This window comes from Carassius auratus, chromosome 9 (genome assembly GCF_003368295.1).
Source record: "Carassius auratus strain Wakin chromosome 9, ASM336829v1, whole genome shotgun sequence".
Taxonomy (NCBI): Eukaryota; Metazoa; Chordata; class Actinopteri; order Cypriniformes; family Cyprinidae; genus Carassius; species Carassius auratus.
Genome location: NC_039251.1, coordinates 9,936,282 through 9,962,040, shown reverse-complemented (window position 1 = coordinate 9,962,040; position 25,759 = coordinate 9,936,282). Strand labels below are relative to the sequence as shown.

The 25,759-nt window shown below is 36.5% G+C and overlaps 3 protein-coding genes across 3 annotated transcripts in view; 1 reads left to right on the top strand and 2 right to left on the bottom strand.

Annotated features, from left to right (window-relative positions):
- The window catches only part of cerkl (CERK like autophagy regulator), a 53,623-nt gene extending 40,725 nt beyond the window's left edge, over positions 1-12,898 (bottom strand). Inside the window, exons 1-2 of the mRNA XM_026271285.1 lie at positions 12,361-12,898; positions 755-988 (exon numbers count right to left, since the gene is read on the bottom strand). Coding sequence (XP_026127070.1) covers positions 755-988; positions 12,361-12,685 — 559 coding nt within the window. The 5' untranslated portion in view covers positions 12,686-12,898. The remainder of the gene's footprint in view (positions 1-754; positions 989-12,360) is intronic.
- A 1,737-nt stretch (positions 12,899-14,635) lies between these two features.
- Positions 14,636-17,685, bottom strand: LOC113108319 (neurogenic differentiation factor 1-like). The gene is made up of 2 exons (XM_026271283.1): positions 17,526-17,685; positions 14,636-16,704 (listed from the first exon to the last, which is right to left on the bottom strand). Exon 2 carries the CDS (start codon positions 16,693-16,695, stop codon positions 15,649-15,651), a length of 1,047 nt encoding a protein of 348 aa, XP_026127068.1. The 5' UTR covers positions 16,696-16,704; positions 17,526-17,685; the 3' UTR covers positions 14,636-15,648.
- Positions 17,686-23,578: 5,893 nt separating this feature from the next.
- Positions 23,579-25,759, top strand: part of LOC113108317 (sperm-specific antigen 2 homolog) — a 48,575-nt gene continuing 46,394 nt past the window's right edge. The window contains exon 1 of the mRNA XM_026271280.1: positions 23,579-23,702. The gene's annotated coding sequence lies outside the window, so the exon portion shown is untranslated. The remainder of the gene's footprint in view (positions 23,703-25,759) is intronic.

Below are 25,759 nucleotides of genomic sequence, written 5' to 3'. Positions count from 1 at the left end.
TCACATGATATTCAGAAATCATTCTTATATGCTGATGTGGTGCTCAAGAAACGTTTCTTATTATCTATGTTGAAAACAGTTGAGCTATGTCATTTTTTGTTAGAACGTAGAAGTGGAACTTCATTGTCACTTTTTATCAATTTAAAGCATGTAAAAAAATACGTCAAACTTTTAAGCTTTAGTAAACACAGCACACGAAAATATTGGGTATTTATTTAATAATTATATATATATATAAATATATATATATATATATATATATATATATATATATATATATATATATATATATATATATATATATATATATATATATATATATATATATTTAAAGATTGCTGTATTTCTCTGACTTTCTCTGTCATTTGCAATATTTTTGTTTCTCTTCAGTGCATTATGAGATTGCCTTCACTGCAAATGAGACATGCTGCTACAGAATTCGGCATAAAAAGTATCTTAGAAAACAGCATAATTAACACTGTCTTGCATAAAGAGCACACTTAAAATGCTACACACATTAGGTTTAGTTACAGAGTAATTGTCTCCGATTCATTACTGGGCAAGGCTATCTTTATTCAATAAATGTCAGCAAGCACAATAAAATTTAGCAAATGTTGACCAGGTTACTGTTTGCATGTCATAAAATTCACTGAAGCTCCTAGATAAAGTAATTCTAAAATGCCTAATGTTTGATTTGTGACCTTAATTTTTCAGCGGCTGGTGGATGTTGAGCAGCTTTGGTGTGTGCACGTACCGCTAAGGATCTCTTTGAGGCTCTTGAACCAAATCTCACAGTGGTCCGCACTGAGGTTGTTGAAGTGGATGGCATGTTCTTTGAGTTTGAGTCCTTTCTTCTTGCACTGGAAGAGTGTGATGCCCAGCAGAGTTCCACCCGTCTGCTGCCCCGCAGAGCGCCGCTTCTTTACCTTCACAGCAAACACGTCCTTAAGCTCCACATACTCTTCCTGCTTCTTCATATCACGGTCAGCTAAAGCAAACACACAAGACATATTTCAAAAAGATATTTCATATTACACATTTCTTCTCTCCTGAGTTGGGTTTTAACGTTAGGTGTTTAAATGGCAAAACTTCGTGCATGGGAGAAAGTTTTTTTCTCAAAACAATAAGCAGATATAATTATTTAAGTTTGGTTCTCTGTATGTTGTCTTTTTTTTTCTTTAATTTTTTGATAACAGGGAAGCAGCACTTGACAATTAAATGGGTTTAATGGCATACTTCACCAAAAAAAAATAAATGAAACATTATTACTATTTCAAAGAACTGTTCCATATTTTAATATATTTTAAAATGTATTTATTCTTGATATGGCTATCGTCAGCCTTAAGGGTTTTTATTATTATTACCAACATTGAAAACATTTGTTTTGTTTTTTTTTATTTCCTGATGAATAGAAAGTACACAATAGAAAAGTTCACACATTCATTTGAAATAGAATTTTTAACGATGTACGCATCTTTGCTGTCCCTTTTTGATCAGTTAAATGTGTCCTTGTTAAATAAAAGTCTTCACTACTGACTCCAAACCTTCAAAGATCAGTGGGGTCTCAATATCAGACCCCTTTGACTTGCATTGTATAGACAAAATATGTACCAAAAACAAGCAACACAATAAAGTTTTAATGGGTTAGAATTCAGACATTCAACAGCGCCACACTTGATACCCCAGCGTCACATTGGGCTACGAGCTTCCTATTCTCCCCTGACCCCCTGATGTAAACCATTACCCACAGGCAAACTCCAATTAAACCACACTGAAATCTGTCGCCGAGCCTCAAGATGGACCAAGTTCTGTAGCTGCCTCTCTAAATGACACTCTCTCTCCTCATGTGAAAGCCTTTCTTCATTAGGAGCACCCCAAGCTGCACCTCTGCGTTTCAGAACATTAACTACCCTCTCACATTACTGCGCAGGACACCCGCCGCCATCTGTTCCTACTCAGGCTTCTGCTTGAACCTCTCTATACCTCCACCACTCTATTTATTTAACTCCGAAGCTGCGTTTCATTGTGGTCACTCTACAAAAACCCTGAGTCAATTGAATTAGTGGGAACTAGAGATAATCTCTCCCGGCAGAGTTTCCGAGAGCCGGGGCAAATGACAAAGTGGCCCATGTTAACGGCCGTGTACAGGAAGCTTCCTCCAAGGGGGCGAGGGAGGGTCTTGAAGGGTAGGTGGAGACCAGGACAAGGCTGAAAAGGGGGGGTTTTCCTTGCTACATTACAGTAAGCCTGCGCCTTGTCCGAATCAATCTTGGCACATCTGCCTAATGCCGACCGTAAACAGGATTAGAGACCGACTTATCTGCTTGATGCTAATTGTGTTGCAGTTTTTGCACATGTCCACCCTTTTAATAGAGAGACTCCAAATGCTGCTGTGCAACTGCCCTTTTCAGGCCGAGCTTATCAGCATGGGCACTAGTCAGGTTGGTCTGGGCTCTGAGTTTTTTTTTAAGTCTTTGGCAATAGGACCTAATTAGTCCCTCCAATTAAGAGCAGGAAAATTGAGTTTAAATGAGCAGCCCGCTAAGTAGAAGCAATGAGATGTAGATTGAGATAATACACCTAGTAAAGCATGAGCCTGACTGGTGTTTCCTGCTGATCTGCTCAAAAAACAGGCCACACAATTGGAACTTTACTTTTTGCTAATACTGTGCTCCCTCTATTTTTGGGAGCCCATAAATTTGTGCTTACACAAACTTTTTATATATATATATATCTCTCTCTATTGTATTTTAACCACTTTACAGCTGCACACTTGCTAATCTATTTTTAAGGAAATAATGATGCAACTTTAACAACTACATTAAAATTGGCAGCAAAATTAATCTCTTGACGTGGCTTTGCTGATGCAATTAGGAAGCTAACGCAAGTATTAGAAAGCTGACGTAAACTGAAATTATGCTAGAAAGAAAGAAAAACCAAGATAAAGAACTTCTTGCTGATGAATGATTGTTCCAGTTTCCTTGTGCAATGAGAACTGGAAGTGTCATGGCTTTGCACAATAAAAGTCACTGAATGATTTTGTATTTATTTATTTGGTCATATTCCAATTATGTATAAAGGTGGTTACTCTACTATCAATATACTGGAATATTTAAGTAATAATGGGAGCTTTTCATGATATAGGCAATAGTGTCTAGAAGACAACAGATGGACTCATGTGCAACTATTACAGAAGGTTCAAACACTCACTGATGCTCTAGAAGGAAAAAAATTACGTTAAGAGCCTGGGGGTGAAAACTTTTGAACAAAATGGAGATGTGTACATTATTCTTATTTTGCCTAAATGTTATATTTCTTCATTTATTACTACCATTCAGAGGCTACGGAAGATAGTTTACATGTTTCCCTGAAGACAAAATAAGTTACATTTAGCCTGATCTTCAAATTCAAAAGGTTTTCATCCCTGGCTCTTAATGCATGGTTTATCCTTCTGAAGCATTTGAACCTTCTGTAATAGTTACATATAAGTCCCTCAGTTACAATATATAGTTACATGTAAGTCCCTCAGTTATCCTCAGTTTGAAGAGATGGATCTCAAAATCATACAGTCATTGTTGGAAAGGGTTCAAATACACAAAAATGCTGGAAAACCAAAGAATTTATGAGACCTGAAGGATTTTTCTGAAGAACAGCAGGCAGTTTAACTGTTCAGGACAAACAAGGGACTCAAGAACAACTATCACTAAACAAACCAAAAAACAAAAAACACAGCTGTGGATCATTTAGGTAACTATATGTGGACTATATGTACTGTAAACATATTTTCTGTGAAATATCTTATCCAGGTTAGTACTAAATGAACAATAACATGCATTTTGTTTGATCCCAACATCTGCACATTTTGCAGATTCGGAACAGGGGATGAAAACTTTTGACCTCAACTGTAATTGATGACTGAAACTTAATTTTGGGATAAACTGTCCCTTTGTATGCCACAGGTAATCACGTGATCATGTGGTTTGTGATTACCAGTGGCATATACACACACTCACAAGTTCAAACAGTACATAATCTGAAAGATTCTATATTGCAGTAATTAAAAAGGCAAAATACACCTTTAAGATGCATTGACAGAATATGTAGATTTCTTGTAAAAGCCGTCACGCCTCTTTTGTGTGATCTAAAAGGGATTTGAGAGTAATCCATACAGAAACCCAGTCGGGGATGGAGAAGGGGGTTGAAGAAGATTTTGGCCGCTGGTGCCTCTGCTGCAGGGCACACAAGTTCACAAATAAGAAGGTCCATATGTTCAGGGTCATTGGTCTAAAGGGGCTGTAAGGGGCCAAATCAATATGACACGTCTGGTAACACACGAGGTCATATAACACAGAGCCCTCCTGAAGACTGACTATGGATCTGTCATCTCCAGAGATCTCATCTCTCTCATTGACAATTACATGCGTGTCTGTGTGTAGGCACCACTCACAGCCAGCGATGACACACGCCTGCTCTCATCACACTCACCGGCTGCTGATTCATGTTCTCTGGATTATTATGAAATCAGGCTGGATGATATGAATCTCAGTAGAGCGGGACGAGTAATTACACTCATTTTCTGAAAATGTTAATTGGAATTGTGCCTCAAACATCTTTAAGATTTATTATCAATAATCCAATTTATTATCAATAATCCAAATCCAAGTATCTATGATGTCTTCAACAAGCCACATGATTAAAGATTATCCATGTCCAATACACCTTACTTTATGTAAGTGATCTAAACAAATCCCTAACGCATGATAAATATTATTAGTGATGCCTGTTTTAGCAAAAATTAACCTAAATCCTAAAATTGCATGCACAAGTGCACTGTGCAGCATGCATGCAAAACAAAAAGAATTTAAAAAGAATTTTAAATTATATTTTTAAGAATTAAGAATTGGTTGTCATAAAAGCTTTGCATGCTAGGAAACTGTTAATTAGTTTGAAAATACCAATTCTGTTGAACCTTGCAAGGCGGATATCCAGAGAGCAGAAAACGAAGCAGGGAACAACGTGTCTGTGGCCCCCAGCGTGGCAAGTGTCATATTCTGGCGCACATGAGGCTGATTTCAGATGACAAGATGGGAACAGCCCTTCATTTGAGGCACAGTAAGACACGGGGAGATTAAATAAAACTGTGCACTCTTCTAGAAAACTTTATTGCTTCCAGATGGATACAAGCTTCCTCTCAGCAGTGCTCCAGCAAAGGCGAGACGCAGGGGGCCCGACGTCATGTCATCATGCAACTAATGTATGGACAAAAAGAATCAATTCTACATCGGCAGTGATCTGAGCTGTTAGATTTTATTACAGTGAGATTTCAATATGCATGTGGTCTGATGTATATGCATTGATTTTAAGAGCAATGCTTAAAGAATCGTTTTTATTGTTGTTCGTACTTAACATCAGTTACATGAAAAAGCTAAGGTATTATGTTACTCATCTTATACAGTTTGTGAGCCAGACATAAATGATACCTGGGGCTAGCTAAGAAGTGTTTTGTTACTTTTTAAGTGATTAGACTAACAATTTTTGCATGTTAGACAATAAAATAGTCAAAAGATTTCGCTTTGACATATGGACCCAAGCCATATCTAGAGACTTTTGCTAGTGGGCCAGAAGATTATGACACAAATAGTCATATTTTTGGACTTGTTTTTCAGTAAAAATCATTAAAACAAGATAAGCAACACTGCGTAAAATATTAAGACTTTATTGTCGTTTCCTACTTGTCCATAAAATATTGCAATTGTTTTTTCCTCTTGTTTTTAACTCTTGTTTTTTATATGATAAAATAAATAAAAAATCTGCCAGTGCAGTAAGATAAAAATACACTTGTATTAAAGATACAACAATACAAGTCTAATATCTAATGAATCTTGCATTTCAAGTAAATTAAAATCATGTTCAATATTTTTTTGTGATATTTTAACCAGGAAAATGTAACTTTAAGCATGAGTTTGCAGTGTAAAGACTTTAAAGTAGGCTATTCAACTTGGACCAGCAAGTAACCTCATAGAAGCCTCTAGAAACTGCTTAGCAAAGCCCTGGTAACCACCTACAACATCCTAGCATCGTGCTAGTGAAATCTGCACTCTTTCCTTCAGAAAATATAAAAATCTATAGTTACTTCTCCATATAGAAACTATCCCTGACTGTCTTTTAAATCTGCATTCACAGGGTGCAGTTTGGCAGAGGGTCTCTTTGTCTCATCTTCTCCCTACTCTTCGTTGATGCGTGCATCACTCTCACAGATGAAACTAATACGGTGGTTTGAAAAGAGTCCAACTGCGGAAAGCGTGTGCCAGGTCAGCAAGCCACTCTTTGCCCCCATGTTGTGTGGGGCCATGTGGTTCCCAGCATGGCGTCCGAGAGCATATTTTCCACCTGTGCCTGTGGAAGCCTGTGTGCCCAGACCCACACACCAAAACCCAATATTTACATTTTTATATTGCCGTTTTCAAGCCCCCAGGAAGCAAACAAAGGAGACAGCGTCTGCTTTTTCCCTGTGTGCAATTAGACTGTGACACTGTATATCCCTATTGTAATACAGAGGGGTCACACACTTGAACTTTGACTGTGTTCGGTACACAAGCCAGCTGAGTGGTGTGCATGGGACAATCTGCCTGATAAAGTAGCATTTTAAAAGATTCTATAAAATGAAACACCGCTTTGCATTTGCAGTGCAGCTTATTACCGTACTGTATATTTTGGTTTTGGTCTGTGCATGCAGATTTCCATAAATTGGATACAGCCCCTTGTATTTTTAATTTAATTAAATATGTTTTAGCAATAAGTGTAATACTCTCACTTTATTGTTTAAACACATTTTACTGATTTATCCGTCAAGGTCCAAAATGAATCAGAATCCAATTTGTGGTTCCGGACAGGTCTGGAGCTTTTGATGTTTTTGTTTTGATTTCTGTTTTGTTTTGTTGTTTAATATTGGTTGATTCATAAAAAGTTAATATTATTATCAACATTTCTTTTGATGTTTTTTGTTTTGTTTTGTTTTTTGTGGCTTTGTTTAGCCACATTTTGTTTTGTTTTGTTTAGCCACATTTTGTTTTCATTTGTTTTGTTTTGTTATAGGCACATTTTTGTTTTGTTTTGTTTGTCTTGTCAGTAAGGTCAAATGTTGTTTGGAATTTTTCAAAATATCCTCTTTTGTGTTTTGCAAACGAATGAAAGTCATACAAATTTAGAACGACTTGTGTTTAAAACAGTTTGCCTTGGTGAAAACCCTGCAGGCTTACAGGGAGATGCATTTTTTCATACAATGCAAAACAGCTCTTATGCTTATTCTTATGCTGTCATGCACTTTTGGAAGCATGTACTGTACGTCTATCTCGTTGGGTCTGTAACCAGAGGCTCCTACTCTGAGTCTCAGGTGTTAGTAGAAGAGCTGAGCATGTCTCAGCATAATGACTCATTATTGATGCTAATGATGTTCTGCTCATTATTTTTAAACAGGCTCTAGAAATAAACAATTATCGTCACCTACTTTTCATTATGCTCCCGGCCAAAATAATTTACAGATATGAAAGAGGAAAAAACGTGATCTGTAAGAGTGGATACCTTAATGTGTAACATAACTTCATTAATGTAGCTAAATTGCTAAATTAACATTACTTATCAGCATATCTGAAGTTGCAAAACATGATTTTTGTTGGTTGATTGATGTTTACTGAAGAGTGTACCATTATGAAGAACTGACATTGACTCTGCCCAGCATTTTTCCATGCGGAGGATGGAGAATGTTTCTGGACTAAAAAATGTCCCCCTTCTGTCCCTCGGTACTGTGAAATGGGATCAGATAACCTCAGCGGTGCAATTAGCCTCAGAAATCTGAGGCTGAGCCAGTCAGTCCAGTTCCAGAGAGCTACACTGGGGCAGATGCTCCATGCTCACCGCAATGGTCAACCAAAGTCCTCTGAGTTCTGGGAAAAACAGGTCATTTTAAAAGATCTAGTACCGCAGTTTGTGTATGGTAAACCATCTAGCATTTGCTTGCATGACATGCTCATTCAGCTCAGTGCTCATGTAAATTGCTAGTGATCGATGAAATAAAAAGCTGAGAACTAAAGTCAATATGTTAGGATCTAATCTAAAACAAAATCATTTTAAATGCATACAGAAGAAGAATGGCATTGTGCATCTCTCATCTAATGTATTATTCCCTCTTTGAGATAAGTGAGCATGCATAAAGGATATACTCTATGAAAGTAATTAGATTCTCTCATTGTAGAAAGAAAATCCCAACAGTGGTCATATCTGATTGTGGATTTAAAAATTGTTTAATCCAACCATGTTCTTTTTTATTCTTATTATTATTGCACAGAGGTTGCTCTTCATAGCTCAGAAGACCTAATTGAGTTCTTAGCCGGACTTTCGTCAGATGTTTCTCCTAAAATTGCATAGGACACAACAGTTGAGATATTAAATAATGTCTGGTTTCATATTCATCTCAGATTTCACATGCCGCCTCGAATTTGCAATTTATGAAACTCTGACACGTGAGATTATAAGAATGTTTTGTTAGTACAAAATCTGAGAAACAAAATACTTCAGTATAATAACATTGCTTTCAGGAGAATCAATTGAGATACTGAAGCAATCTCATGTGTGTTTTCTGTCCTATAGGTTAATCTGTTTAAATTAGCCATCATTTAATCAGTAGAATTCAGTGTAAACATTTTAGCGGTGGATTAAATTCAGTGTTTATACAAAATGCATCATTTACTTAAACTGTTTCCTTCTGCATCCAGTTTTATGATTAAAAAAATAATTAAAAGCATACATTTGCAATCTCTGATCCAGGAGCTTTGTTTGTATACATCTACAGAGCCAGAGGTAAAATCAGCGCACACAAGGCGTGAACCCACCAGAGTGATCTAAATGAACTGCGTGGACTGGAGGCGTGAACTGCTCTGGCACCCAGATCAAATCACGGTGTTTGTACATTCAGCAGACAAACTGAAGTAAAGCCAAGGCCAATGCTAAGCAAATTCAGGGTTCAAAAAGTCAAACTAAGATCCCTTTGGCAAACAATCCCAGTCTCCCGCGCGCTGTGGTTGCGGCTGAATATGAGGCCAATTCACCCGGCTCTACTTTCATTTCTGAAAGGTGAGCTAACTGGCAAGGTGTTTACTCTGGATCGGCTGATGCAATGAGAGAATTATTCACTGGTATTTTTAAAACATACAGTAGGAATAGTGCTAAAAAAAGAAACTCTATATATTATTTACAGTTTGTGTTTTGTCAACTCTGTGGATAGTGAATAGTGGATAGTTCACCCAAAAATGAAACTTCTGTCATCATTTACTCATATCATTCCATCCAAACCCACATGATATTAATCTGACAAAAGACAAAAAAGTGTCACAAATGTATTCAAGAACAAATATATATATATATATATATATATATATATACACACAAACACACTTTTGATCAAGCATTTGGAATAATTATGCAAATATATTTTAGATCAGTCATGTTTTTTTATTTTATTTTAGGCACCTATGAAAATAACATTGGATAATTTTAGAAAAGAAGTCATTCAATCACTGAAATCACTGAACTAAACATAGAAGCCTGATATAAATGCTCATTTAAAAGAAAAAATCTTAGAAAATTTTCAGATGGACTTGGAGGTGTTTGCATCAATCTGTTTAAATGTTAAGAAGTAAATTTGATTACGGCTGTTTCTGTTTTGTAGGTCTAAAGCATGTGACATTGCAAATAAGACGCATAACCAGAAATTAAGCAATGGGAGATGTAAACAGAGGTATCACATCATCACTGAAATCCAACACACAGTGTTGTCATAGAAACAAGCGCTGAAATGCCACATTGCAATCATGTAATTTGATATTGTGTTTGTCTGCTGGTTAATATCCTTCGATCCCTCTCTCGGTTGTCTGTAGTGAGGGATCAGGGGCAATATTCTGATCTGTTATCCCTCAGCAGAAAAAAAGCACATGAGCGTCAAATAGAGAACCCCAGCATATCGGGATCTCGCTGTCATTTTTTGGCATTTTCAAGAGAACATTTGGTAAAGGCCATAGGGGGTTATTAGATGAATGCTTTCTGTGTAATGAGAGCTCTGGCTTAATAACATTAGCTTGGATCACAGATGAAAAGTACTGTCTATAAAGCTTACGCTGACTGAAAGTCTCTCTTGCACTCGGCAGCGCTCACGCTTTGAAGTGCCTGCACAAAATAACAGCCAAAGACAGGAAGTACATGCCTCAGCTTCAAACTGCTGGGCGTGTTTTAACATTGTTTCATTTTCCCCATTCGGTTTTGTTCCTTGATCAATCAAACAACACTAATCAAGAATCCACTCTTTAAGAGCAATTTTGGAGGGCTTTTTAAATGAATGCCTCAAAGACGACAGCAAAGGTGGTCTTATATACATATTAATGCACGTTTGTATTTGATGCTGCTGCTGTGTTTTCCATATAAAGACCCCCTCATGTTTGCATTAATTTCTAGTTACTCCAAATGCGGGTGCGGATTCCTTAAATAAAACCCAAAGCGAAAAACTACACAGCTTAGAGTTTCACTAATATTGAATGAAATTAAATCCTCCTAAAGTCATATGGTTATCTTCTTAGTGTAATGATGCAGATGGTAGTTTTGAGTATCATTTACTTGGACATTTGCTAACTGTCCACAAGACTGACAGATGCCCTACTTTAGGTGGTCACAACAGTCAGCCGGAGTCCATTACCAACACAGCTGTTACACATGAGTTTCTGGCAGGACTAACATTACCCCCTTTTTCCCCCCTTTATTTGGATTGTTATATGGTTGTACCCCTCTTTTGTTTGTGTAATTATTACAGTAGGGTACAATGCAACTAAAGGCGGCCCACAGTTTGCTTACTTCTGGTTCGAATGTTTACAATGATCGACTTGTTTTATTGAAAATTGATGGAGCAGCACACTTTTTGTGAAAATAATTGACAAAGAAATGTGTTTTATTAAAAAGCATTTAAAAGGGATCTTTATGGATCTTTTTAATGTTGTTACAAGGTGGCTTTTTTAATTCAGACGGATCCATGAAAACTACTAAAAAATGCTGTATTATGCATGCCAGGCCAGTAGTTGGCAATGTCTTTTTCTAAAGAAGCATTGCTCCCCATTCTGAATGCATAATACGCATGATGTCACTGTTTTCACAAATGTGACCCTGGACCACAAAACCAATCTTATGTAGCTGGAGTATATTTTTATAGCAAAAGCCAAAAATACATTGTATGGGTCCAAATTATAGGCTTTGAATAGATATTTTGTACATATCCTACTGTAAGTACATTAAAACTTATTTTTTATTTGTAATATGTATTGCTACAATATTAATTTCATTTGGACAACTTTAAAGGCGATGTTCTTTAAAGATTTTTTGCACTCTCAGATTCCACATTTTCAAATAGTTGTATCTCATCCAGATATTGTCCCATCCTAACAAAACATACATCAATGGAAAGCGTATTAATTCAGCTTTGAGTTCAATTTCCAAGGGATGCATAATTTAATAAAATGTACACCACTGTTGCAATGTAAGTCGCTTTAGATTAAAGTGTCTGCCAAATCCATAAAATGTCCATTTAATTTTTTATATGTGATAATTTCAGTTATTCTCATTGGCTAGATATCTGTCATATCTACATATTTAACATTTGTCATTGAAGCAATAGCATTGTGGATGACGTCACTTTGTTTTGCAAACTTTACAGAGACAAACAGGTGTTTAGGAAAGCTGTGCTTTGGTAGAAGGATGCATATATTTCTGAAAATGCAACTTTCTGATGTGTGATTCTAGAATGTGTGTGTTAATTGTAGGCCTAAGTGTGCATCATCTGTTATATATATACATAACCAAAGTATGTGAGTGTAAGAGTATTTTAGAGTATTTAATTCTAAATTCAAAAACAATTCATTCTAAAACATTCATAAAACCAAGTTTCTAACGTCTCTCTCATAATAAATCTCAGTAAGCACTTTTCTCTTCTTTGTATTAATATGCAAGACAGAAAGAGGCCTACATAACCAAAATAAGAAAAAGTTAATAAAATTCAAATGATTCATTTTGAAATTTCGAATTAATATTAATTCCAACATTCTAAAACGGTCATAAAACCAGGTTTACAGGCAAGCCTACAGTCATTGCTTATTTTGAGTCCACGTGCTAATAAATCTCAGCAAGCACTTGCGCAGTGTACAAGAGTCGCAGTCGTGTCAGTAAACACGATACATTAATACCTTGTTGCTTGAATGACTTCGAGCGCCAGACACACAGGAAGTAAACAGGAGTAGCACGCAATCACCATGGAGACGGCGGCCTCACCTGTAGGGGTCTCGGGCTGAATGGGCGTCCATGTTACCCGCGTTTCCGTGAGAACCACGTCATGGCTCTTCTTCCCGATTTGGAAGATTCCTCTCACAATCGGTTCGTCCGGTCTATATTTCTTTTCTGTTCGCCCCTTGTCGGCGTCATCCGTGCTTAACTGAGGGGCCGAAACAGAGCGGTTCTCGTTTTGCTGTTGCTGTTTTCGCTTTTTCTTTTTTGCCTTGACTCGCTTTCTCGCCACCGGTTGTGTCTCGCGCAACTCTTCCTGACTCTCCGACCAAGCGTTGAGGACATCTATCGATTTACACGGGGATTCAAACATAACGTCAAAGCTTGCAGGGCAAACTCGCCTTTGTGTATTTATTCACCGGCTCTCGGTTGCTAGGCTCTTGAGGAACTTCCCCGTCTCCGTGCACCTCTAGAGCGCGCGCGCCCGCTGGGCTTTATTAGCCGAGCACGCGCGCTGCCCTCACTCGGCATTTAGTCTGTTATTACTATTTCAACTGTTCATAACATTTGTGTGGCAGTGTGAAATACTATGACAAACCGGTTTAATATTTATTCATTTTAAACTATAAAACTAGTAACAAAATGTTTCATTTAAAATCAGCAGTTAAAGTGCTAGTGCTTGAAAAACAACAAAAAAGATTGGAAAACCAATTATAAATGTAAAATAAAATATAAAAAAACCCTAGAGAGTTAGTAGTTAGTAGTACTACTAGTAAAGCATTGGCCTGATAAAAAAAAAAAATAATAGGCACAGGCCTATAGTTATAGCTGATATGTGAACATTTCCCTATAGAAATTAATTTAAAAAAAATTAACTATATCATTACTTTTAATTACTAGTGATTTTAAAAGTAGCCTAGATACTAGTTAGTTAAATAATAAACAACATCTTGCAATAGAAAAGGAGTTTACAAAAATACTTACATTTTGTCAAATATTGATGGCACTTATGTTACAGTATTTACAAGTTAATAAATATATAGGTTGCCTCAGACTTGGACGACTATTTGCATTTGTCTTATTCTAATGACTGCATGCCTTGTTTATTTGGTGTGCTAAAGAATAAGCCCGAGTAGGCTACTAGGTGAACAGGTGTGAAAAAGTCTTCCTCACACAGCACCTTGGACAGTTCCTGGATGTGGCCAAAGCTTCTGAGACTATAAGCACTTTACTCTCAGTGGATGTTTCCCCTTTTTATATCCCAGATGATTTTTTTTAATGTCTTGTCAACAGTCTCGATGAAGTAGTATAAATTAAACACATTTCTAAAAAGCGGTATTAGTCGTAATGTATTTCTCCCAAAGCCTCCAAAAATCTTTTTCTCAATTAACAGGTGCCTATTTTACAGGATTTTACCATATTTTTATTAAGTCTTTTTATATTATATTATATTATATTATATTATATTATATTATATTATATTATATTATATTATATTATATTATATTATATTATATTATATATTCAAATACTTTGATCTTCACACAGAACGTTGTTTTAATAATTTATCTACGTGAACGTTTCTAAAATGCGGGGGTATTTCATTAACTTTAATTTACACCATTATCTTTTCATCTTTTTAATTATCTCTATTTTGCGTGACAACTAATGTAATTTATTAGTGAACAAATACCCGATACATTTTAAGAAGATTTGTTTGCTGGCGTGGCACGGACAGTTGTGGATTATAAACGAATCCAGGACAAATTCATTTACACTGATGCATGATGTGAATTTTTCCTCTATGTATTTGGTAATATAGTGTCTAGAAATTCAAATTAGTTTTTTAGAGATGAAAACTTTTTACATATGTATCGAAATTTCAGACTGTAGAAGGTGCATTTATATCGTGGCTCTGCGTTGGGCTCATCTCACTGTTTTAATATTTATTTTAGCTCTAGGCAGTGCGCTCAGGTAAGAAACACCATCATTGCTCACTAAATCGATAAAAAAAAGTGAATATCATTTAGGACAGAAAGAAATAGGCTTTGTGTTTTTTCATATTCAAGGGTATAAATTCACATGACCTTGAGATTTAATATTAATATGTTCACAATTTAGCCAACAGTTTCAAATGTCTAAACTATTCATTACACGAAACTTTTGATACTGTAGCCTAGATTTTCAGACTAACTTGAATCACATTTATTCATCCATATTTTTGTTTCTATCTAAATAATCAGATTAGAGCAAGTATGTGTTTTAAAGAAAATACCAATCATAATTAATGAAGGTAAAACGTATTCTGAATGGCTGGGAGTTCATCACATAAATGACTTTAATAATGTTCAGTTCAAACCATTTGTTTTATTTCTTAAACCTCCATCATGAACCTATACACACATACAACAGTCTCAAAACTAGAATCACTTTGAAATCAACCTCTTTTTGATTGCATCTTTGTTGTTTGTTCCTTCTTCGCAACCAATTAAAATTCCCAGTCGAAAATACCCGAATAGTTAGAGCAGACTAATTCAGTCCATGATTTATTTTCCATCTTAGAAAGACAGGCCTCTCGATCAGCTTTTACACAGGGTGAATTTAAAAGGTGATAGTCAAGCTTTTATATACAACACTGAGACTCTAACATCGATTTTTTTTTCCCCCAGCACTCAAAGCAATTCGCAATTTCACAAAGGATCACTGATTGAACGTAACATTAGACGGGATTCAGAGGATGGGAATTGTGCAACTCTGCATGATTTTACAGTAATTCATTGCTAAGGCAACATTACAGATTTTGAAGCACTTGCCTGCTGGTTATTACTAGATTGAGTACTGTTCTGTATAAACAAGAGATAAATCAGTTTTATAAAACATTAACATGAGGGGTTGCATGGAATGGTGCAGGGATCTGACATTATAAAAATTAACAATTCTATACAAAATCACAACAAAATAATTCAGTATGGGATAGATAAGTAGTAAAATGTAATAGGTTGAAAAATATATCAATCTCTATTAATTTCTATAATTGGCCCAGTATTGGATTAAAAATTGCATAGATTCCAAATTATTGCTTGTGATTTTGTAGCATGGATAAGTAACACATTCTGAAGAAGGTCACGCATGTTCCCACCTGTGTGTGACCGCAACGTAGAAGCGCTATAGAATACAATACATAAGGTGAACGAGAATAAACGAATTCTCTCTTCTCCTAAAGGCAGTAACAACAATAAATACGTACATAAGATTAAGCATATAATGTTGTTGCTCTTTTTGCATCAGCCATAACAGAAGACCGTGACGAGCAAGTCTCACAAATGTCCGATAAAATCACGAGTCGTGAAATATCGCGTTCAGCTGGGCGTTCATGACCCGCTCGTGATGCGAGTGCCCTTCGTACGACATAATGTTCTCCATGGGTACATCACAGCGCTGCGTGGAGCCCGCGTAAAGAGACGCGTGTCCCTGCGCGCCGGCCAAGCCCGCTGCCTGATAGTGCATGGTAAAGGCGTAGTTCTTCTCGAATTCCGACGAATGCTCGTGTTTGAAGGAAAAGTTCCCATTGACGCTCAAAGGCGGGCTAAGGGGTCCGTCAAACGAGGGACTGGTGCAGTCTGTGAGCGCGGTGTCAAAGAACGGCTCCAGTGCGCTCCCGTACGAGTGTGGCTTGACGTGAAAGATATGAGAGCTGTCCATTGTACCGTACGGAGGGCTGGGAAGACCGGGCGTCTGGTAGGAGTAGGGAAGAGCGGAAAAGGAAGCACTTGCTGTTTGCATATGAGGGGGCATTTCCTGGCTCTGCTCGGGGAGAAAAGTTCTGGGGTTCAGTTGGAGGCATCCTGCAACCAAATTGGTGGTGGGCTGGGACAAGCCCTTGCACAGGGCCTGCACGAAAGACATCAGATCCGGGCTCTTGCCCGACCTCAGGGTTTCTGATAGCGCCCAAATGTAGTTCTTGGCCAGTCGGAGCGTTTCGATCTTGGAGAGCTTCTGCGTTTTGGAGTAGCACGGCACAACTTTGCGCAGGCTCTCGAGCGCATCGTTGAGGCCGTGCATGCGGTTCCTCTCCCGGGCGTTCGCCTTCATGCGCCTCATTTTGAACCTCTGCAGACGCGCCTTGGTCATCTTCTTCTTTTTGGGTCCCCGTCTTTTCGGCTTGGTGTCGTCGCCGTCTTCTTCCTCCTCCTCTTCCTCATCGTCATCCTCATCTTCGAGTCGGTTGAGTCCTACTTCGTCGTCCTCCATATCTTTATGCATGGGCACGCTGGAGTTCTCCTCGTCTCGCTCGTCTTGGGAGCTGCTGTGACACTTGTCGGTCCAGTTCGTGCTGGTTTGAGACTCCAGCATCATGCTTTCCTCGGTGTAAGATTTCGTCATGTTGGAACTCTGCAAAGTGATAAATAAAGCCTTTAAACGTCCACTCGGTCACATTTTCTGTATTATCTTTCAAATGAGAGAGCCATGCAACATTAAGAAATGAAATGCGCTACGCTGCACGTCCAAAATGCAACAACACATGACCTGTGGATGAATCATAGCTGCTTACTTTATGCAGCTTTATTATGTAACATCATCAGTGTTTCCTAATCAGATAGAGCCCTTGTTGTTCATTTTGAAGTAAAGGAATTTAATAAGGAATATATTTTTATGTTTTTTTATTCTATAGGTATTCAGAAACCAAATCTAATTTCTGTTTGATTTAGAATCAATTATTGAACTGAATTCTCATAAGTAAATTGGTAGGCTATTGCATTCCTGCCTATAACTAGTTTTGAATTGTATTCTTAAAAGCAAGTGTTGTAGCAACATCAGAAGTTTAGATATTAAGATGGTAAAGTTTGTATTTTTTTATGTGTATAATCCATTGGAAAAAAAAATTGTTAACAGAATAGTTTTCTTCATCAGCAATTAAACTGAAACGCGCATTTAACTTGTCATTGCAAGTTAGCACTTCTTCACTATCTAATGTAACAATTAATTTACGTTTTCGGGTTTTATAGGTTGTTGTGTGGGTTTTACGAATTATATTCTTCATTATAGTGGATCAGCTAAACAAGATCTAGCTATGCCGATCAAAATTACACGTCTGATCAGTTGAGTTTACCAAAACGTTATCGCCATCATAAGAATGATCTTAATGTAAAATAGATCTACACAAATATGTGAAATACATAAATACAGAGAAAAAAAAACATGACATAGCCTACCTAGGATGTGTTGAATGTCTTGTTATGATAGTTTCATGCCCCTCGTAGTGATGTGGGAAGTCCTGCGGATTGAAGCCTAATGTGGCTGCGCCGATGGGATGCTCTGGTTATATAGCGGTGCTGCTGATGCTGGAAGATGCGAGTGGATGTCTGTCTGTGGCTGCCTCTACAGTCCCACCCTGCGCCCGTGATTGGCATCTGGCCCCGCCCCTTCCCCCGGCACGCGCCATATGGCCGGCTACGTCAGGAAAACGGCCTCGAGCGTCACGTGATCTCTTCCATTTGTATTCGCCAGAGCTCCGTATTCCGTCCCTTTGTGGCCGAAAGAAAGTGGCCATCTGTCGCCAGTTAGAGACTCCGTGGACCTGTTTGTACCCGCAGGATGGATTAACCCTTTCAAGCGTGGGACACATTCAATCACGACCGGCTCTTTCTTTAGCTAGGATAGGCATCCCGTTGTCTTAATTCCTTATGCGTGTCCATAAATTAGCTCATAATCACTCAGTAGCCTAGGTTTTGTCACTAATTATAAGTGGAAATAGGTCCTGTCTAAAAGAATATAACTACGCCCAAATTATATATAATATGTAAATTCAATCACAAGTATTAGGATATTGTTATATTATTATTACTATTCGTACTTTTTATTATCTGACTTTAGCCTACTAGGCCTATTTTTAAAAACATAAATAAATAAAACAATCGAATTTTATGCTGAATTACAATATGATTTTTGAGAAATGTGTGGTTTGTTGGGGTGGATTCGTCGCTAATCTTTTACAAAGATCTCGTGATATTGATTGTAAACAGTGATTGCAAAGTCTGGCTCGAGACCCCGGTAATGAGTCCCCCTCTTTTCAACGCTGGTCGGTCGGCACGCGAGTCACACGCGTACTGACAAAAAGCCTGTTTCACGGCTCACTAACCTGATCCAGCGTCCGAAATCTGCTGGTTTCTATTCAATTTAATATCATTGCCAATCCAACCCCCCTATAAAAAGATAGACCAATGTGATGACCGTTGAAAAGCGAGGACATAAATGAGGCAATAACTACAATGGCATTTAAACGCATGTGGAGCAGTTGTGCTTTGAGGAAATTACTAGGCCTGCTATATTTTTCCCCTGGAATTATTTAAACACCTGACAAAGTAACCTTTTCACTGTGAATATGGGTGCATGATCTAATCATGTATCAATTAATCACGTATTTGTTAGTTTTGAGAGCATTTAATATATTGACCAATTTATTTTTGCGATAGAATCAGTTCAGAAAAACATCTTAATATCAGACCACCGAACATAGCATATGCATAAATTAGTATAATTTAGGCCTGCTCAGCTTTGAATATGTCAACTTCATAAGAGCATATTAAATATTTTTTGCATTCATGTTTTACATTTGTTCCGTTGAGGTAATGCAATTATTTTTGTGCTCTCCAAGTCTTGAGTTGAGTATCTCGTCTCTATCCTTCCCATGCTGTTTGTTCATGCGTGGAAAATATTTCATTTCCATTGTTTGCTTTTCTGTGATTATCTCTCCTGACATCTGTTAATGGCCTACCGCAGACATTTGAGAACCAGGTAACCGTGAAGTGTCCACGAACACTCATGGGCTCTGAGTGCTGCTAATCTTTCTCATAAAAATCGACAAGTTTGCGCCGGTCAAAGGTCCGAAAGCAAGCCGTCTGTTTGCCTGTGAGTGTATCTCGCTGTTGCCATGCAAACCAAGAGACGTGAGGAGAGTGATTTCAGCACCTCTGACAGCAACTCGATTTAGTTCATGCTGCTTTTGCAGTCCTCGTTTCTTCAGCATCCCACACACTGGCACTTTTCATTTGATCTGCTATTAGTACAATTTACAGGCATAAAAATATACAGAGTATGATGTCTTATTACATTGCTTTGCACATACCGTTCATACTTAAATCTGAGGTGAATAAATAAAGGGCTAAATGTCAGATTATTGCTTAAGCTGATATATAAAATAATGTATTTCTTCAATGACTTTGAGTAAAACATCGTAATTAATAGGCCAATTCTAGTTCGCTTGACGCCCTTAGCACAATTATCCAACTGTCACATCATTATTTTTTCTCGAATCTGTGCTAATCTACAACAACTATTTATATATTCATGTGGCGTCGGATACAAACCGAGAGCCTTGCTACGGTTACCGGCAAAGACGATTTGTTCGTGAACTTGTATTCTATCTTTTGAATAAATAAAAAAAACAGGCTACTATAGCCTAATAAAACAACAACAACAACTACAACATTCTATCCGGTATTTAAAGAACAGAAGTAGGTCGCGTTCTTTAAGCTTCCTGTAAGCTTCCGCTCTCGACACGATATGAGGTCACCCCAATTATATTTATTAATTATTTGACCTTTAAGGCCCTCTGCTTAAACCAGTAGACCTTTCCTCAGACTGGAACAGTGGATCCAAGCCAAATCTCTCTCTGCTTGTATGGCTCTCCCGAATGAATAAAGCCCTATCTCTTATTTCATTGCGAGTTGCTCTAATTACTTATGCAAAAATGCAGATTTGTATTAATTAGTTTGTCCGCTGATTAGTTCTGTGGTATTTTGGCGCAATAAATCATGCAGAGGCGCTCGTTTTGGCTGGTGACCCATCTGTGCAGCTCTGTGGATTCAGTGTTTCTCTACTGTAGTTCAAGAACTCGTTCGGGATGCAGGTAAGGCCACCTGCTGCACACTCGAGGCAGTCTGCTGCACGCTTCAGCAGCATTTCAATTCACACACATTTAACAAGAAAATAAACGGCTAACAGGGGTAAAATCATTTCCTTTAACAAGTCGTTAATTTTGTATAGCCTAATAAAAAACATCAGTAGGCCTCGCCATATCATAGCTTATAAAAACACATAATTATAGCAGGCTTTTCATCTTTAAATAATGATGTGCATTCTAATGAAATAATTTTTATTAATGTTGTATTAAAGTGATTGTATAAAACATTTGTATTCATGTTTAACAAAAACATTCTTTGTATTATTTAGCAATCATTTATGGAATTAATTGCCAGTGTATTAAATGAGCCTAGCTATTTAAATATATATAAACAACTCCCTTATTATATTTAAATGTACTGTAAATATATTATTTAAAATGCTTATAAGTCAACGCATTTTACGTTTAATATTCTGGTATGTTTACTTAGGAACCCTGTGTGTGAGATCGGAAGAGTCGAGCAACGATTCTGAAGGGTCTAAATATGGTCACGAGCGCCATCTTCTGATTAAATGGAGAAACTACACAAGTAAGTAACACTCAAGTAAATGTGAAAAATGAAAATAGACTTGAAATAGTGTTTTTCTTGTACAATGTAATCTAATGATTTAATTTATTTCTATTTTTATTAAGTAAAAAAAAATCCTACAATTTATTCTCTTTTTCAAAATGTCAAATTTATTTCACAAATTTTCAAAAAAAATACTTTATAATAATTCATAAAAAACATAAATAATAATAATAATAATTATATATATATATATATATATATATATATATATATATATATATAATTATATTATATATATATATATACTGTTAAATATTTTTTGGCACTTTTGTGAAATAAAGATGCTGTCAAAAAGAATGTCATAAATAGATTTTGTTTATCAATCAACTTTTATTAACTAAATTAAATATCTGCAAAACATCCTTTGCGTTTAAAGCAGTTTTTGCCTGAGGTAACATAGTTTTTCAGGTAGTTTTGCAGGTCTCTTGAAGCATCTTGGAGACGTTGCCACAGTTCTTCTGGATTGAGTCTGTCTCAGTTTGTTCTGTTTCTTCATGTCATTCCAGACAGACTGATGATGATGAGATCACATCTCTGTGTGGAGCACTAGCTGTTGTCAGACTCCTTGTGCAAACAAAAATCTCTCTGGATTATTACAATTAATGGCAAAATGAATGTTTGGAAATGTAATAATAACTGACTTAAACCCATTTTTAGCTGGTCAAAATACTAGTGTTCTTATAATTTTGGCCAACACCGTATATATTTGTCCTGTAAACACAGTTCAAGCTTATACTGATACTGAAATTAATTGATTGTAATTTTAAAAGCGCTTTAGAGGTGTGTGTTACATAAGAGTGCACTGCTAGAACAAACAAGCATTTTCAAAATTTGGCTTTTAACTGAAAACCTTACTAAACCTTACTAAAAGTTTTTAAGATATAGGTGTAGTCCATGTGTGACAACTAGCTCTGGCCTACCCTACCTCAATAATCGTGAACACCCGTTTACCACCTGTTAAATACCTACTGGGTTTTTACCTCGCAAGCAAAAAAATGTAAAGTCTTCAGCATTATTTGGGCAGTTCAAAAATTCTAGCAAACTCATGCAGTTCTGCAGTTTTATAGCATATGTTGCCTTTTCCACGAGTAGTGCTTTACCTAACATTTAAGATTAAATCTACCCAGAACTGTAAATACAACGTATATTATGTTTTTAAGGGGGCAGATAATATATTCTACTCATATATCATATTTGGAAACATTTAGGATTCATAATATCAAATGGATACTCATTGTTGTGCACCTCGGAGATATACTGCTTCAGAAATCCTGACAGTGGTCCATAAATCAAGTTGTAACCATCCACTGGGTAATAACATGAACACAATACCTCTTCCCATCTGTTTTATGGCAAAAGAACAGTAATTAAGATTCCACTGAGAAAAGTTGGCAATACAATTGAATTGAATTAGCTATAACAAATAGGCATCACATTTGCAACGTTTTTTTATTATTAATAATTTCTTGTGAATTATTCTGGAGCACTTAACATAGACTGAAATAATTACATTACAGATGTTTTAAAATATTTCTTCCCTTCTAGAAACACAGCATAGTGTGTTATTCTGTTGGCGAATAGCTCTTATAACAGCTCGAGGGGTGTTGTAAATCAGCTGCCTCCCTTTCAGCAGTAGATTTTATACATTGACCCTCATGCAGGGTAGTGAATAAGATACATTGTGGTTTTATAGTCTCATGGTTAGATGTCTATCACAGGTGCCTCATCACAGCTGCATTGCTTGGTGAACCACTTCCCCGCCTTGCTCACCAATGAAACTTCCTTTTTAGTTCATCAATACATTCACAGACATCTGTTTTTGTCTGTATGACATTAAAGGTTTCATGCCCTTTCTCATAAAGATACATTAACTTTATTTATCCTTAAAGCTATCTTGTTAAAAAGTCAACAACCAAACAGCCAGACCTAAAACAAAATCTGAAAATGAATATTATACTTACATTCATAACTTCAAAGCATTAAAATTAATTAATGTATTTATTAGTCTAATATTAATCTTGCAGAGTGCTCAGGTGACACTTTCACTTTCACACACACACACACACACACACACACACACACACACACACACACACACACACACACACACACACACACACATATATATATATATATATATATATGTATATATATATATATATATATATATATATATATATATATATATATATATATATATATATATGTGTGTGTGTGTATGTATGTAATGTGTGTGTGTGATATAGATAGATAGATAGATAGATAGATAGATAGATAGATAGATAGATAGATAGATAGATAGATAGATAGATAGATAGATAGATAGATGCATATCATATGAATGTGAAAGTGAATACAAATAAAGCATATATGCATATATAATGCAAATAATGTTCCATTGTCATTCAGTATAACATATGTTTATGCAAATGTAAATACAATAAATAATGTAAATAAAATAAATATTATTAGAGTATGTTTTGCCAAACAAATACATTTCAGTCTTTCTCCTTCACATTCTTTCAATTTCACGTTCAGTCTCAGATCTTTCTGAGTGAAAATAGTTTGTACGCCATTTTTTCCCCAGTGTAATACTCAGACTTCACACTGCAGATGTCAAGTGTGACAGCTCAGTTTTGGATCAGGTAGGAACGGTGCACTGCTTATCATCTTCCAGCAGGTTTCAGGCCAGGCATATTTTTGGGCTCCGTCTCGCCCATGTTGTTACTTTTCACTCTTTTTTCCGGAAGCGGAAGCATTGTACTTGAAGTTTTGGAATAGTTTTGGCAGATGATTCAGTGCACTAGATACTTTCTAACTATCCGCGTGCGATCATCATCACGTCCCGTTGAGATGGTAAGATGTGTTTTTCTGTTATTTCTCTAGTGTTTGTGTTTAATCTTGCGCGCTCTCCAGTATTTGTTGCTGGATTGAAGTTGTTTTACACGCAGATGCTTACTGAAAGACAGACATTTAAGCGCTCTTGCTAGTTTAATGCGTAATATGGCGTTTCAGCACGCTCGCGTTCATTTCTAAAGTTTATTTACAGAGTCTAATGGAGTTGTTTTGCATGCGCGTGTGAATGAAACGCTATATTACTATTAATATTTGCAAAAGCAAAGTAAAGGGGACTTTTGCGTTGTAATGAATGGGCTTTTAGGTTCGGGGAACAGTTTTACAACTAATCGGATGACGTTGCAATGATTTCCCCCCTTTTTTTTCTTGAATGCCTCCTTTGGCTGATACGGATGATCATGGATAGGTTAGTGGGTCATGTCCGTGTCACCTGCTGCACCCTCCTGCTTATGTCTAGAAAGCGACCACCTGTTAAGTTTATAGCCTCTTCAGATACTCCTTGTTTGCTTGAGTTTTTGTGATGTTTATAGGAATGATAATTACATGCTATTCAAAGATGGTGATATCTCTCTTTTTGCATTCTTGATCCATTGCTAATCAGGTTAGGTGACTAGAAGAAAATCTGAACTCATTTAGGGCCACCCAAAGCTCTCACCTGAAGTGGTTTAGGCTTTGTGATTGTTTTACGTTATGTTGACCATCCCAGATTGCATCCTTTTTTTCTTTTCTTTTTTTGAAAAATGTATTTTATTTGATGCTTTGTGCTGTTAAAACAAGCTCTTTTTTTGGTTTAGTGTCTCAAACTTTTTCTGAAGTTGGACCAACTGAACAGCACAAAAAACCTTAAACACTTAACATCTAGAACAGTTATTCTTACATAATGTAAAAATAAGTTTGTAAAATACATTATTCAATGAAAATAGCCTTACTTTTACTAATGCATAATGTTTCTGAAAGTTGGATCCAACATTTTCGTACACTGACATGTTATGTTAATTAAGTGAGACAACTAAAGCAGTTGATCATTAATTATTTTTGATCTGTTATTTATTTTTATGAGTTAAACACTTGATTCATTAAATGTTGGTGCCCCCTATCAACTTTAATTATGTTATGTAAATTACTGTTCAAAAGTTTACAGTCAGTACATTTAATCAGCAATGATGCATTACATTTTCCAAAAGTGACAGTAAAAAATGAACACTGAAGACTGGAGTAATGATGCTGAAAATTCAGCTTTGTCATCACTGGAATAAATTACATTTTAAAATGTATCAAAATAGAAAACCTTTATTTTAAATTATATTAATATTTGTCTATTACAATTTTTACTGTATTTTTTTGACAAATAAACACAGCCTTGGTGGACAAAGAGGTATTTCAAAAAGTAAATTTTTACTGACTGTAATAAAAGAGTAGGCAAGCTTTAGGACATACTATCACGTCATACAATTGTGTCTTTAACAGACCGCTCTGACGCATAGTTACACGCACACTGTCACTGTAAACTGGCATGTCAATCATCTTGTCACAGATAACATCCTTCACATTTCATTTAACTTCCTTCCATATTGGAGAGAAATGAAGTAGCAAGTTTATCTGCCAGTCGCTAGTCTTTATGAAGAGAGCTCTGCTTATATATTTTTTGCATAATGATGCATTTAAAAGTTAATGGGCAAATGGATGTTTATAAAAGTTCAAATTGCTGTTCTAGATGCAATATCCTAACATAGATAGCAGGTTAAATGTTTAGTGATTATTAGTAACTCAAACCCCTTTAAACCCCTTTAACCTTTCTATTTAACCGTCGGTCGCTCACATCCGCCATGTTTGTAGTTTAAAAAAAAAATTGTTAATGTTTTGTAGTTCTGAACCAAATCTTTTGTCGAAGTGCAATGGATTGTAGGTAGTGTTAACCATCAGTGTGTGCACGGATCCACACTTCAACAATCTACCTGTAATTGTAGAGACACAGGGACTGACTCTTGAAAGAAAGAATCAACTCTGAATAATTGAAATAAGTTGTTTCATAGTAATGTCAACCTGAAATATTAGCA